Source organism: Macrobrachium rosenbergii, chromosome 37, assembly GCF_040412425.1.
Source record: "Macrobrachium rosenbergii isolate ZJJX-2024 chromosome 37, ASM4041242v1, whole genome shotgun sequence".
NCBI lineage: Eukaryota > Metazoa > Arthropoda > Malacostraca > Decapoda > Palaemonidae > Macrobrachium > Macrobrachium rosenbergii.
The window spans coordinates 1,675,345-1,689,914 of record NC_089777.1 but is presented as its reverse complement, the minus strand read 5'-3'; the positions used below and the strand labels follow the sequence as shown (position 1 = coordinate 1,689,914).

The window sequence follows — 14,570 nt, the reverse complement described above, 5'->3', positions numbered from 1 at the left end:
CAGGAGTCGCTGGCGCCAAAGGAGCAGGCCTATCAGATGTAATCGTCTGACAGGGAGGATCCGCCGATAACAAATGAGACGAGTCCGACGAAGAAAGCCTCTCGGTTCTGCCCAAAAGCTACAGGAGGGGGAAGGATCCTCCAGAAGAGCCTTCTTCTTAGGAATCTTCAATGGAGAAAGCAGACGAGACCTCTTCAAAGGTCTAGAAGAGTCGTTAAACGCCAACCTCTAGGCGGGAGGAACTCCAACTGGATCCACTCGACACTCTCCGCTCCTCACCTTTTCGGTGGTGAGGGCCAGCAGCCTGGGAAAGCGTTTTGCAACAGGACTGCTTGAGGGGGCAATTTTCTGGAGGAGCAGGTCCCACTCACCTCCTTTCTCGCTTTCGGCATGCCTTCTCCCTGGAACCTGGGAGCCTGACAGGGGCCTAGACCTGGAAATGAATGGGCCACTAGAACTACCTCCTCCACAACACTTACACAAGGCACAACACTTCGTATTATCACTGCGGTCTACTAAATATGCAAATTGTCCCCATTTTCTGCATGGAAGACATAAACGCATTAAGGACTGACACGGTATCAGGATTGGGAGAAACGGTGTCGGGTGAGGTAAAACTACAGGAACTACAGGGGAGCAGGAATAATAGGATTTACAAAAACCTCTTGACTACCTCCTGACCTCGAAGACCTAGAAGAGGCCTTCCTAATCCTATCTCTTTCTAGCTTCTTCATGTACTTCCCCAAAGCACTCCAGTCAGACAAAGTTAGAAGTTCACACTCGTTACAAGTCAAATCAGCAGAACATTTTTGCCCCTGCATGAAAAGCAATAAGTGTGCGGATCTAGACTAAGCTTAACAAGCCTGGTTTTGCAGCCTTTGCTGCAAAAACGGATACCACTAGAACCAGAATCAGACATAATAGTCCAACTAATAATAACTCTCAAGCAATAACTAGCGCCAGCAAAACAACAAACCCGAGTACTTCACCAAAAAGGAATTAGAAGTTCGAATTGTTGAGAAATACTACCAGCAGCAGAACCGTATTACGGTTAAGGGCACGCACGGCAAAAACTAATGAAGTGTTCTTGGGGCGGTTCCCGATACCCCGATAGAGGGCGGGGTAGAGGATCACCTTTAATAACGATTCCAGCCCGCTAGCGCGAGATTTGAATACTGCCGTGGCGTCAAAGACGACAGCTATATGTAACTACCGGGTAAGTTGTATAAGTGAAAACAGTTTTTCATCCAAACCTATCAATCACAGTCTCGAATGATCCCAGGACCAAGCCTATATTTTTTTACATAGAGAGAGGAAGAAGAACATTCTCACAACACATTTAAATAGTTTCTTTCACAATTCCGACACTTTCTACTAAAAGACAGTAGTGAAAACTGGTCAGTATTAGTATATTATATAAGTATGCAAAAAAACTGATAAACCTTGCTGAAAAAACAATGATTTAGGGTACCCTATAGAGCAGCAATTCCCATTAAGGAGACTCACGAAATATGAGGGGGTTGGTGGATGGGTGTATGCAATACAAGTAGCAAGAATATTGTGAAACAGTACTTGCTCCTCCTCCCCTTTTTGGGGGGAACAAAAGACTGAGGAGTCAGGGGAGCCTCTGGAATGTGATGTAGGTATAATATGACTGAATATTTTAGCTGCCCATTTTTAACTTCCATATTCATAGTTATAGCTTGAAATATGTCATAAGGGGGAACAAAAGACTGAGAAGTCAGGGAATCCTCTGGACTGCGATTTAGGTATAATATGACCGACTGTTTTAGCTGCTCATTTTTAACTTCCATATTCATAGTTATAGCTTGAAATATGTTAAAAGTAAATGTCTTTTTTGTCATATATAATTAAACTTGTACTTACTTTTGAGTGTACTTGGATGCTTCATCTATTCCATAATACTGAAAAAGAGGAGATTAACAATTAACTGTTAAAAGTTTGTGATTATTTGCAACACAATATCAAATAATATGTAAACTACTTTTAACTTTTGAATAAAAATCTAATTTTCTGGAAAAAAACTGATTTTTTTATTCAAACTTTTCACTCAAAAATAACCCACATGTATGGTCACCAACTGGATATGAAGTCTTTTACATGCTCAGATACACAAGGTTCCACAACAGCCAATACTCACATTGTGTGGTGTCTCGATTGCTAGTGGAGAGCAATCACTGAGGTTAAAAGAATGAAACTTGTGAGCTAGTGATTTGTATGAAAATCTTACTTTTAATACATACAATGTATTTCACCACAAGCCCATCAATCATATACATCACATGTTCAAGGCAGATACTCAGTTGAGAATAAAACATACACCACCATTACTTACCTTACCTGGTGAGAGAGCTACAGCAGATGGATACTGCCTCTGGTCAGTGCTCATCATCAACCTGTACTGGTATAGCAGTAAAGCTGAGGGTTGTCTCTACTTTAGTGGGTGCCTTGCAACCAAGGAGTGCTCCGATGGCTGCCAATGCATCATAACAAATACAGTACAGAATGCCCCTGCCCTGGGCGTAGTACAAGAAAATCAACCAGATAAATTTGTAACCTACACATCACATAAAAACCACAACCCAACCATTAAAAACAACGACTGATGGGTACTCCTGGTACACAGTACCGCCAGGCTTCCCATAACTTGATCACCTGAAACAAGGCGAGGGGACAGAGAAACAGAAGATATACTCCTATCCTCCCTCCCCCAGTACCATGCCAGCCACAGAAAACGGGCCTAATGTACTGCAGTTTTCATAAGTAGTCTCCACACCTCGTAAGCAACGAGAGGCAAAAACAGATCTACATTTCCAATACAGTACGTAGGTTGTAGTACAGCATTGTGGAGAGAAACAGACTGTGTTTAAATGCCAGTGAAGTGGCGCCTGCCTAATTTCGTGGGCTTAACTTTCAATAAGGTTAATGCCTCTTCCTGAATGCCACTGTGGGATCCAGAGATTACTTCTCTTAGAAAGAAGGACAACGCGTTCTTGGAAATAGAACAGGATGGGTTCTTCACTGAGCACCAGAGGTTACGAGAGGGACCTCTGATGTTCTTACTTCTCTCAAGATAACACTTTAGGGCTCTAACCAGACAGAGCACTCTCTCCTGGTCTGTCGGACCGATGATACTTGTCAGGTTCTTGATAGAGAAAGAACAGGGCCAGGGATTGGATGGGGTTTCATTCTTGGCTAATAACCCAAGAGTGAACATGCAGACTGCATTCCCTTGCGAAAAGCCAACTTGCTTGTCCAAGGCCTACAATTCGCTAATTCTTTTGGCTGTGGCCAAAGCAATTAAAAAGTGGGTTGTCCTCGTTAAGTCTCTCAGAGATGAGGCATGAAGGGGCTCAAAGGGAGGACCTGAGATCCAATGAAGTACAACATCTAAGTTCTACGGTACAGAAGTCGGTTTGTCCTGTTTCAAAGTTTCAAAAGATTTAATTGAGTAACTAATATCATGACTTGCAGCAAGATCCAGGCTTTATGCCTTAACACCTAATTAAGCATGGCTCTATAACCCTTGATAGCTGAAGTCGCTAGACCATGGGAAGACCTCAGATAGAGCAAAAAGTCAGCTATTTGTGTTAAAGTGGTTTCAGAAGACAAGATGCCGTTTCTTCAACACGAGCTGCGGAAGACTGACTACTTAGCCTGGTAGACATTGGAGGAGGATTGCTGCCTACAGTTGGCAATAGCTTTTGCAGCTGCTTTTGAAAAGCCTTTCGCTCTGACAAGCTTCCTGACAGTCTGAAGCCTGTCAGAGCGAGAGTGGACATATCTTGATGACAGTGATGGAAATGAGGTTGCTTGGGAAGACTTCGACACTGTGGTAAGAGTCTTGGGAAGTCCACCAACAGGCTGAGGAGGTCCGAGAACCAATCCCTCCGCGGCCAAAACAGGATGACGAGGGTCATCGAAGAGTTGTGGGACTGAAACTTGTTGATGACTTCCCTCACTATGCTGAATGGTGAGAGGGCATGCATGTCCAGGTTGGACCAGTCCTGGAGCATTGTGTCTGTTGCCCAAGCCAGAGGGTCTGGGGTTGGAGAGCAATACAAGGGAAGACGGTGATTCTTCAACATCGCAAACAGGTCTATCGACGGCTTCCCCAACTGTTTCCACAGGTCAGTGCACACCTGTGGATTCAGCATCCATTCCGTCGGTAGAACCTGTTTGCGGCAACTTAATTTATCTGCAAGGACATTCAATTTGCCCTGAATAAAATGGGTGACAATCCAGGTGCAGTTGTTCTGGGCCTAAATGAGGAGATCTTTGGCTGCTTGGCACGATTCCTGATGTAGGCCAATGCTGTCATGTTGTCTGAGCATACTGTGACCATCTTGTTGCACGTCACTGAAGCAAAATGTTGGAGGACCAAGTGCACTGCTTTCAGCTCCCTCACATTGATGTGGAGCTTCTTTTCTTCTTGCAATCAAGTTCCTACAACTTTCATATACTGCAGATGAGCCCCCAACCCAGATCTGAAGCGTCTGAGAATAAGGTTAGGCTTGGGTTCAACAGATGCAATGATTTCCCGACAGGGAATCTCCCTTCTAAAAGCCACCACTGGAGGTTCTCCTCCTTGATTTTGGGAATGATGGGGAAGACAAATGAGTCTGGAAGGTTGTTCCTGCGCCAAGTGACCTTTAGGAAAAACTGTAGGGGCCTTGTGCAAAGTCTCCCTACAGGCACAAACTTCTCTATGGATGATAGGGTGCCTAAGAGCCTCATCCACTCATTGGCTGAACAGGAAGGGAGAGCGAGGAATTTCTGAACGGAGAGCGAGGAATTTCTGAACCGTCTGAAGGCAGGATTGAATTCTTTTCTGAGACAGAAAAGCTAGAAAACGCTGTGAATCAATCATCATCCATAAATATAGAATTGACCAAGCTGGGACTAGCTGGGACTTAGGAAAGCTGATTAAGAGGCCCATATCCTGGGCAACGAGGAGTGTCTTCTGCAAGTCCTCCTCCAAGCAGCAAGCTCTTGAAGGAGAACATTGGGGCCAATCATCAAGATAAAGGCATACATTGATGCTCATCAGATGTAGCCACCTATATTAAGGAGCAAGAACCCTGGTGAAGACCTGTGGGGCTGTGGAGAGGCCAAAGCACAGAGCCCGAAATTGGAAGACCCTGCCCTGGATTGCGGATGAACTGTATTGTGAAAGCATGCATCCTCCATATCCATCGTCACCACCCAATCTCCTTGATGGATGGAGGACAGTACTGACTGATTCGTTTCCATCCTGATTTTTATTGTTTTCACAAAGAAATTCAGGGTGCTCAAGTCCAGGACAGGTCTCCAACCTCACAATGACTTGGGAACAACAAAAAGCCGGTTGTGACACCCCTTCAAGTTTACATCTTTCACAACCTCTATAGCCCCTTTCCAGAGCAGAGAAGTCACCTCCTCCGACAGGGCAGAAAACCGCTTTGAGCCTACTGAGTAGGCTGTCAAGCTGATGGGTGCTGACGCCAACGGGGATTCTGTGATGAATGGAATGGAGTACCCCTCTCTGAGGACTTCTATTACCCAAGGCTCTGCCTTCTTCACTTCCCAATTCCTCCAAAAATGAAGAAGCCTGGTTCCCACTGGAACATGGAGGACCAAATCCTCACTTGCTACAGGAGGGTCTGGTAGAGGATTTCTTAATCGGCCGCACTTATTGGAGCTTGGTACGTGGTCTGGACTGATATCCAGAACTGCCAACTTGAAAGGGTTGCTGCTGCAACGAAGAGGCCACACTGGTACTAAAGGAGGTCGAAGGCGTACGACTCGGCTGCTTAGGTCGTTTGGTAGACTGTGCGAGTAAGTCTTGTGTTGCCTTCCTCTGCAACCCAGAAGCTATGTGCTCTAAGGTAACACTAGGAAACAGACTACCACAATCCACAGGAGCAAAGAGAAGAGATGACTTCTGGGAGGGAGTGACTCCTTTCGTGGTAAAAGAGCACCACAACTCCCTCTTCTTAAGAATTCCTAAAGAAAACAGTGCAGCCAGTTCTTGCAAGCCTTAAGAATTCCTAAAGAAAACAGTGCAGCCAGTTCTTGCAAGCCATCATGAATAGTTTTGTCCACACAAGACAACACTCTTAACCACTCCATTGCAAATTTGTCTTGGAGGGTAGCGCAGTCTTCGATTTTCTTTGTCAAAGCCCCCACAGTCCAATCCAGGAAGCTGAATATCTCAGACTCTAAACAAATCGTTCACTAAATGGTCCAACTCCAAAGACGAAAAGAAGATCTTGGCAGCAGCAAACGTTGATCTATGCATCGAGTCGATCAAGCCAGGGAAGTCTCCCTGGGAGGAAGCAGACACTCACAAAGAAGGAGCTTCCCCGGTGGCATAGGAAAGATACCTCCTTTTCGTCAGACAAGGAGGAGGGGCGCAAAAAGCAGCCTTCCCGAGATCCCTCTGTCAGACAACTAACCTCCGATACGAGATAAGGATTTCTTCGAAGAACAGGAGAGCACCATCTTCAGCAGATTAGAGGAGCCTGCAGGTTGCCTCATCATAAAAGCAGAGCCTGGAGACAACGGGGCCGCAAGAGAGAAGAACGTAGGATAACAAAATAAAAAGTACTTCAACAAAGAAGCATATGCTGATGTGGGTTGATCCTTCTCTAAGTCTTCTTCTGAGGACGAAACCAAAGAAGGAGCTAAGTCCGGTTGCTCCTGAACTGCAGACGGAGGCTTCTTAAAAAGGTCCAAAATGTTGTCTAGGCAACGTTGGATTGAGTCCAAAGAAGAATCCTGCACCACAAGAATACTGACAAGATGTCAAAACCGGTTGCGAGGGACGCTCATGACGAGCAGTATGTGGCGCCGAATGCTTGGCAGATGGTGGCGCCAAAAGCACAGTTGAATGTGCTGGCACAGGTGGGTGAGGCAACACAGGCAAAGCCACCAAGGCCGAAGAACACTGACACAGGTAAACACTCAACTAAAGGCTGATCTAACACTGGTCACTTCTTAGAAAGAAAACGCTTTGCAGGAGGTTCCGACGCTGGACATTCGGGCACCAACAGCAGCTCGAAGCTCTCAGCTCGCACTGCATGCTCAGCTCCCCAGGCACTTGGAATCCACTACACAGATGGAAGTCACTGGGTGCTTGACTATCAATGAACACTGAAAATGCACTGCAGTCTCTCCTACTGGTTGTCTGCCGCCAGCAAAATGCCTGGCGCCAGTTAGACACTCACACCCTACATTCTCTTCTCCCCCTGGGAGCTTGGCTGCCACTGCACGGACTCCCACTGGGTGGTCAGCCACTACTAGTCACTCGGAACTCTTCTTAAAAGAGCACTTGGGAACAAAATATTCAGGAGACATCAGGGCGCTTTTCTGGTCCCCTAAGCTGTATGACCGTTCTGGGCTACGATCTAGACATCTGGAACACTTACAAAGAAGCGGAGGAGCATACTCAGGGGCTGCAGGTCTTTTCAATAGCCTGGAAAACTCGGGAAAACACCACCTATGCCTCCTGCCCGAGTCAGAATTGGAGCCACTGGACGATAAGGCATGTACATTCACCGGGACGCCTTTCCAATGGCTGTCCACCGAGTCCTGGGAACTCACAACAGGCTCAGCTGACGGGGCAATTACCCATGGGCAAACACCACAGATCTCCCTTGGATGTCTGGTTTGCCTCCTCCCAGGGTTAGGGGAGTTTGGCAGGGACCTTTGTCTAGCCCTTAAGGGATGGGCTATTATATATAATGCACACCCCCAGACTGGGCAAACTTTAAAGTTGGCCAATTTAAAAAAACACATCAGTGGAAAGAGAAAGACATGCAAATGCACACGGTGTACGAAAAAAATTCTGAAAAATTTTCCTTACCTTCCATGGGAAGTTGAAAGTGACTATTTACAACCACTCATAAATTTTACCAAGTTATACATGTTTTTTCTAATTTATTTTATTTAATTTTGTAAAATTATAATTACAACTCAAACAATATCATAACAGATAAGAACTAAAATCAGTAACAAATTCTGAGCATAATTTTTGTTATAAAATATTTACGTAAATTTACTAACATCGGGAAATGCAGTAACTTTTTTTTTTATTTATACATGTTTTTTCTAAAATTTCTTTGAAAATTTACATCTATAGCTGACATAATATCATAAAGGATAAGAACTAAAACCAACAGTAATCCCTTGGTACATTTATGAGCAAATAAATAAAAAGATGTCATGGCAGAGAGAGGAGCAAGACATTCCCCCTCCAAGTCAAGAACAATACTGAAGTTCCCAAGATGCCCATGATCGAGCTGAGCTGAATTCTCTAGTTGCCACAATTCATTTATGGGCCATAGAAGTATTGGAAACTCTTTCCCACTCGATACAGACAAATCATATGGCACATAATATTAATCCTCCTCAGAGGGGATGCGCCCACCACCCAAAATCTGTTTTAGATCCTCTATTGAGGGGATCCATCCATTAAGGGCTAGGAGCATCCGTGGAACGATTAGTCACCTCCTCCACTGACACAATACTAGCCCCAACATTACACGCACTCATTTGATCAATCAGGATCTTAACTAAAGCTCCAATATGGGTTACGGTATCCTCTATGACTTTTCTTATCTACCCTAGCTTCAAGGCTGCTAAGGCACTGGGGTCAGAAGGTTGGAAGCCAGGTAACAGAGTTAATGGCAGAGTAATAGGATTTGGAATAGGGGAACAGGAAGTCATAGGAGTTGAAAGAACAGGTACTTCAGGAGAATGAGATAACCTAACCTCGGCTTCAGCAGCCACCTTTCCCTCTCTGTCTCTTTGCAGTCTCGCTAAATGAGCATTCAAAATTTTCCTTGCCCCCTGATCCCATTCCTTACATTCGTCACAATTTAGGTAAGGAGAACAAGTTTGTCCTCTACAAGAACTACAAATCATACCAGTGTCATATTTGGAAGAGGTCAATCTGGTCTTGCAGCCCTTGCTGCAATACCGAATACCATGAGAACTGGAGTCTGACATAGTTAGTCACAATCTGGAAACTATTTAAGCTAACATGATTAGCGGTACCAAAATAAACAGAGTACTTCACCAAAAGTCGGTGAATGTCTGCAACTAACCGGTGAAATCAAACCAAAACAAAAGCTACCCAACAACCGATGTTCGGTTGCTGAGCACCAGGAATTTATTGAGCTCCTGAGTCAGGTTGTACCTATTCTTTCCTGAAAGTGGGAGGGATCAGTTACCTACATCAAAACAATGGAGCGCTACCACGAATTTTTAAAAACTTAAGCTGTCGTGAAAGTACGAACTAATAGCAAAGTACTGTAATTACTTGGTAAGTTACTTATATAAAATTTTGTATTTATCATTTAATTAAGCTAGGCATTGCATATAACTTGTACAGTTAGCATCCCCTTCAAGTTACTGTGCAATCAATTTCCTGAACAATGCAGAAAACATAAATGAAAAATACATGTATAATGAGCAATCTAAATAAAATCTAAATAAAATCACTAAGCTGTGCATCTGTATACGAAATTTAAAAACACCAAATGTAGACAATTCCTGATCAGTGTTGATAGGAAATACATGATAATCAAGTTCAAAGCAGTTTACGAGATGAAAATCCCTGGCTGACACAATTCTCAACTTCACAATCAATGAGGCCAACTAAGAACCAATAACTGATCATTTTAAATCTAAGATTGGCTCTCTACACCTACACCAATGATAATAGCATTTGCAAAGAAAGATTGTCACCAGTGAGAGCACACTTGGGAAGGCCTTTGTGGATAAATACATGATTGATTTCCTGAAAGTATCGTGTACGTATTACGCTTGCTATATTGGGGTTTAAATAAAACCACACAGATTCTTAAATCATGTATACATTAATTTTTTATTCAATGAGGTAATTGTTTTAAGCAATTAAAATTCATAGCTCACTGAATTTGATGACCACACAGAAACCTTGTCAAAAAAGTTTACATGAAATTTCATAAAACAGCAATAATATGTTATATAACATTGTGCAACACCAAAAGCAAACCTGATTGCTGAAGAAAATATTACAGTACTGAGAAAATCAAAGTACATACCACTTCAGGGGGAGCCTGATGCTCTGGTCTCCGGGACATCTTTGTTTATTGATTGCAATAAAAACACTTGCAAATACTGCACTCAACTAGATTTGTAAATCTATTCCCTTCTGTAAACAAAATTCATTCTGTAAGAAGAAAAATGGGTATTAGTACATACAGCAAATGCAAACTTTTTTTGCATCAAAAAATGAGTGAAGAAATACAACTCCTGTTGCATTCAAAGTACCTTTCATTATTTTCTCTTCATTCTTTGGACTGCACCATGTTAAAAAAAAGTAAAAAAAAAAAAAATACAGTACTCAAACAATTAAAATCTAAAAACTATCACCTTTTTACAGAAAAAGTATGGTACATCCTTTTATTAAACTACTGTACAGCATTGAATTTACTGCCAGAAGTTGATAAATAATGTCTATGCATTTTTATCATTTTTTTACAAAGCACGAGTACCCTGCATCTCCTTCATCTCATGGGAAGTTATGGTGTGGTAATAACAAAGGCAGGGACTGCAATAGGGCCAGTGGGGACGGAAGGCACAAGTTGATCATCTTCTGGTCTGCCCATACACTCTTTTGACTGAGACTATCCTTTTCATGAAAATTTGATTACCTATGCCTGATATAGCCTAAAGTAATTCCAACATATTTTAGTGCTGCTTCCAATTTAGTAAATCACAGGTAGGCAGCAACAAGTTGCTGCTGATGGGATCTTTAGCAAACCAAGACTTATTGACATATTCTTGGTCCACTGTTATTTTCATGATGTGCATACGAGTGATAAGGCTGTTGGCCTGGAAAAGAAGATTGTTCAGTATGCCAATGATGCAACACTTGTGGACAAAAACACTATTGCTTAGCAGATCTCCCACTGATTTTCCACCAACAGCCCCCTTCAGGTACAATGTAGTTCGTAGGGTATGGGGCTGAACTCCCAAAAAACAAAAACACTATTGCTTAGCAGATCTCCCACTGATTTTCCACCAAATCCCCCCTTCAGGTGGATGGGACTCTGCTAAATGAGTCTGAAGCTTTAACTATATTTAGTGTAACTTCTGACTTACATCTTGTTTTTAAACCTCTAATGAAAGTGTTAGCAAATGCCACACAGAAGTTAGGTATTGTACAGAAAATCAATGCAACCTGTTTTAGGTCATTTGTACTTCCTTTACTAGAACACTCTTCTCCTGTATGAATTTCTGCCTCTGCTAGAGATTTATCTCTTTTAGATAGAGTGGTTCATGGTGGAAGGTTTCGGTTTCTTAACATTAGCAGTTATAACTTGGACCATCGATGGATGGTCTCTTGTCTGTCAATTTTTCATAAGGTTGTATTTTAACAGATATCTTTCACATTCACAATTGATCCCCGATCCTATTTTCATGCTGAGAGAGACAGATTTGCTGAACAGCAGCACCAGTATGAAGTAAATATTCCTTATTGTAGAACTTTTCAGTTCCAGAGGTCCTTTATTCCTCACAATCTTGGACTGTGGAACTGTCTCCCTGAGGATGTCGTGCAACTGGAACCTCAAAGATTCAAGCAGAGATGCAATGCATTACTACCCTACAGCAATTCTCCTTGTATTTCATTTAATTACTTTAATATCACAACTTGATATAGTTCTTATGCTGTGCTCGTAAGTCTCCTAAATATGCTTAATGCAAAAATCATATTAAAATCTATCACAAATTTACTGTTACCAAGATATTTAGCCTACCATCTCTTGTTTGTTTTAGCATTCATTCCCATGGGAGTGACTGTAAAACAGAAGTAAAAATTTACTGATTCCCCTACAGGGGGTAGTATGCAGAATATAGGGACAGGGATATTCAGTGTTCCTTGGGGGGTCAGTAAAGCTTCAAACTACTACCATGCCTGGTTCCTGCCATTCACCAACCGGAACATTTACCACCTTTTGTCCATGGTTCTGTTTATGTTTATGGTATTTACCATCATTGTCTTGTGGTTTATGTTCAATCCCAAGGGGCTGGTACTAGACACAGCACCCATTTTGAACATAAACTGAAAATTGCTGGACCTAGAATGGTACAGTAGTAGTTTCAAGTTTTACCAGGGGATCCAGGGGGGCATAAGACGCCTCAGCCAGGTCACGGCATGGCACCCTAAGTCAGGTTAAGAAGGTAAGGTCTGTTTAGGTCAGAGCACGGCATTCTAGGAAAGGCAAGGATTCCTCACACCCATCTCTGTCTTCCTACTCTGCATCTGCTCCCCCTACAGGTTGCAAAAAGCTGGGAAATAGCCTAAAAACTATTACAACTTACATTATGTAGTTATGGGTAATCCTACAGTTTAGTGGTAAAAATTCACTGCATTACGTAAAGTCAAGATCAGCGCACAGATTTATCAAATATTTATTGAATCATGGAAAACAATGAAAAAATTAGCAGTTTATCTACTTACAGAAGCTGAGGTTGCAAAAAAGGGAATAAAATGGAAACATAAATAAACAAATACATGTCTTCAGGGATAAGAACCAATAGAATTTTGAGAAAATCGTAAATCTCTGCCTCTGTAAGCAATTACACTGCTCATTTTTTAGCAAACATATTTCTGTTTGCTAATCTGTTGAACGAAAGAAGACACTGAAAATAGGAAAGAAAACTTAAACACACACAAGGGAGCAGTGAATTTGGTCCCCTAAACTGTAGGATTACCCAGTTATGTTCAAAGCAGCCAAGCCTGGGTTAAATCTGTTGGTTTTAATGAAAACAGGATAAAATTACAGGGTAACTTAAGTTGTTATGGCATGGGGGTTCTGTGCATGCGCAAGTCATTAGGGAGCCATATTGTCAAGAGGGGATGACTAAGGAAACCTATTATAAAAGGAACGATACTAACCTAACCTAACCCAGCAGGCCGTGTTACTTAGCCAGGTAGCGAAGCCCTCCTGGACCCCCAGTGAAGGAAACTAATTTTTACCAAACCCGGGTAGTGTGGACAACCGAGGGACTCGCCCCTAACTCATTAACAACAGCTCTGAATGAAACATTGCATAGAATAAATGTTGCTCAGCGTCCCAGATTCTACCGAAAAAGGAACTTCCTTGGCCAATTTCCAAAGTAATACCCGATGTGGAGCAACCCCACAGATCTCCCAAAAACAGATGTTAGCAACCAAGCTCTGTGCCAGGGCTCTCACCAATCCAAGGAAGCAGTGTTTTGAGGATTCGGCTACGAGGAAACATGACCCAGAATCTGCAGGCTATGCTGGAACACGCTTAGTCTAAGATACCTGGAGTAACTACAGTAGGCTTAGTCCTACTTAACCTAGGTTAGTAGCCCCGAGTGGCTTAGCTTAGTCCATAGGCTACAATAGCCTCAAGATAACCTCAGCTCTACAAACTTACTCGAATTTCTATTCATGGGCCTGTTTCTGGATTTACAACATTGATGATAAGACACTAGCGATGACAATGAAGTTCGGGTCAGTCTCTTATTTCCTCCAAATGCAGCCAAATACGACAGTCGACTCCACATGCGGGTCACTCTAATAGTTGTAAGGCTGAGGCTGTGCCTTTGTAACGGCGCCTCAGTAACTTGGCTGATATTCTAATGCTCTGCTCAAGTTTTAAGTTTCTTTTTATTCAATTTCCTCTTTCTATAAAAAGTGGTATGATTTTCATTGTTTCTTATCTATACTGGTTACATTGAATAACAGCTTCCTCGCTACTCAATGACATCTACTACACGAAGCTGCTGTATACCAAGTATTTTTATCTCCCTTCCTTGTTTGGCACTATTATCATTATCCAGTATATTTTTGGAAACTATTCTATCAGCACTCATTCTGTCGATCAGGCTGGCCTCTTTTATTTTTAAGTTGTAATATGAAGTTGTCCTTAATTATTATTCCTCTCATTTCATGAGTGTTCTTAAACAGATATGTGTGTATTGCCTTCTCGAACGTCTAATGTCTCACAGTTTGCATCTCTCTGGTCCATATGTCGAAAATCCTTTTTCCAAAGTTTGTGTTACATCCTGGCTCTACTAACCTTCTGTATAATCGCCTGTGCTTTAACGTGCTATTATACTTTCATTCGTCTATTGCTTTAGAACAACGTATAAAATAGTTTTGTTTATGTCACATTGTACGCCAAAACAGTTGATAGATTCAATTCTTCTTCTAGTAAAGTGGCCAATGAAGCTTAATGAGGTAAGGATGACTCTATTCTCTGAAGATTTACCAACTATTAACCATTAACTTGAACTGTTTTGCTTCACTGGTCGTTTGAACTTGTTCAATAAATCATTAGCTTTCACACTAGTTTATTCTTTAGGCAACATTATCACGAACAGCCATTTTTAACGAATCCATATTCAGATATTCTTTTATGAAAGCTACATTTCTTAAATGGTGGTAGTAAAGTCCTAGTTTTACTACATTTAGTGTTATGGACAGTCATGCCAAAGTTTCTTACTTTCGTTATCATTTGCACTTCTGGATTGTTTATTTCAGT

General features: G+C 42.2%; 1 protein-coding gene across 1 annotated transcript in view; it reads right to left on the bottom strand.

Annotated features, from left to right (window-relative positions):
* Positions 1–13,625, bottom strand: part of LOC136825247 (probable 18S rRNA (guanine-N(7))-methyltransferase) — a 47,129-nt gene extending 33,504 nt beyond the window's left edge. The window contains exons 1-3 of the mRNA XM_067081286.1: positions 13,461–13,625; positions 10,092–10,219; positions 1,888–1,925 (exon numbers count right to left, since the gene is read on the bottom strand). Of these exons, the coding sequence (XP_066937387.1) occupies positions 1,888–1,925; positions 10,092–10,130 (77 nt within the window). The 5' untranslated portion in view covers positions 10,131–10,219; positions 13,461–13,625. The remainder of the gene's footprint in view (positions 1–1,887; positions 1,926–10,091; positions 10,220–13,460) is intronic.
* Positions 13,626–14,570: the final 945 nt, after the last annotated feature.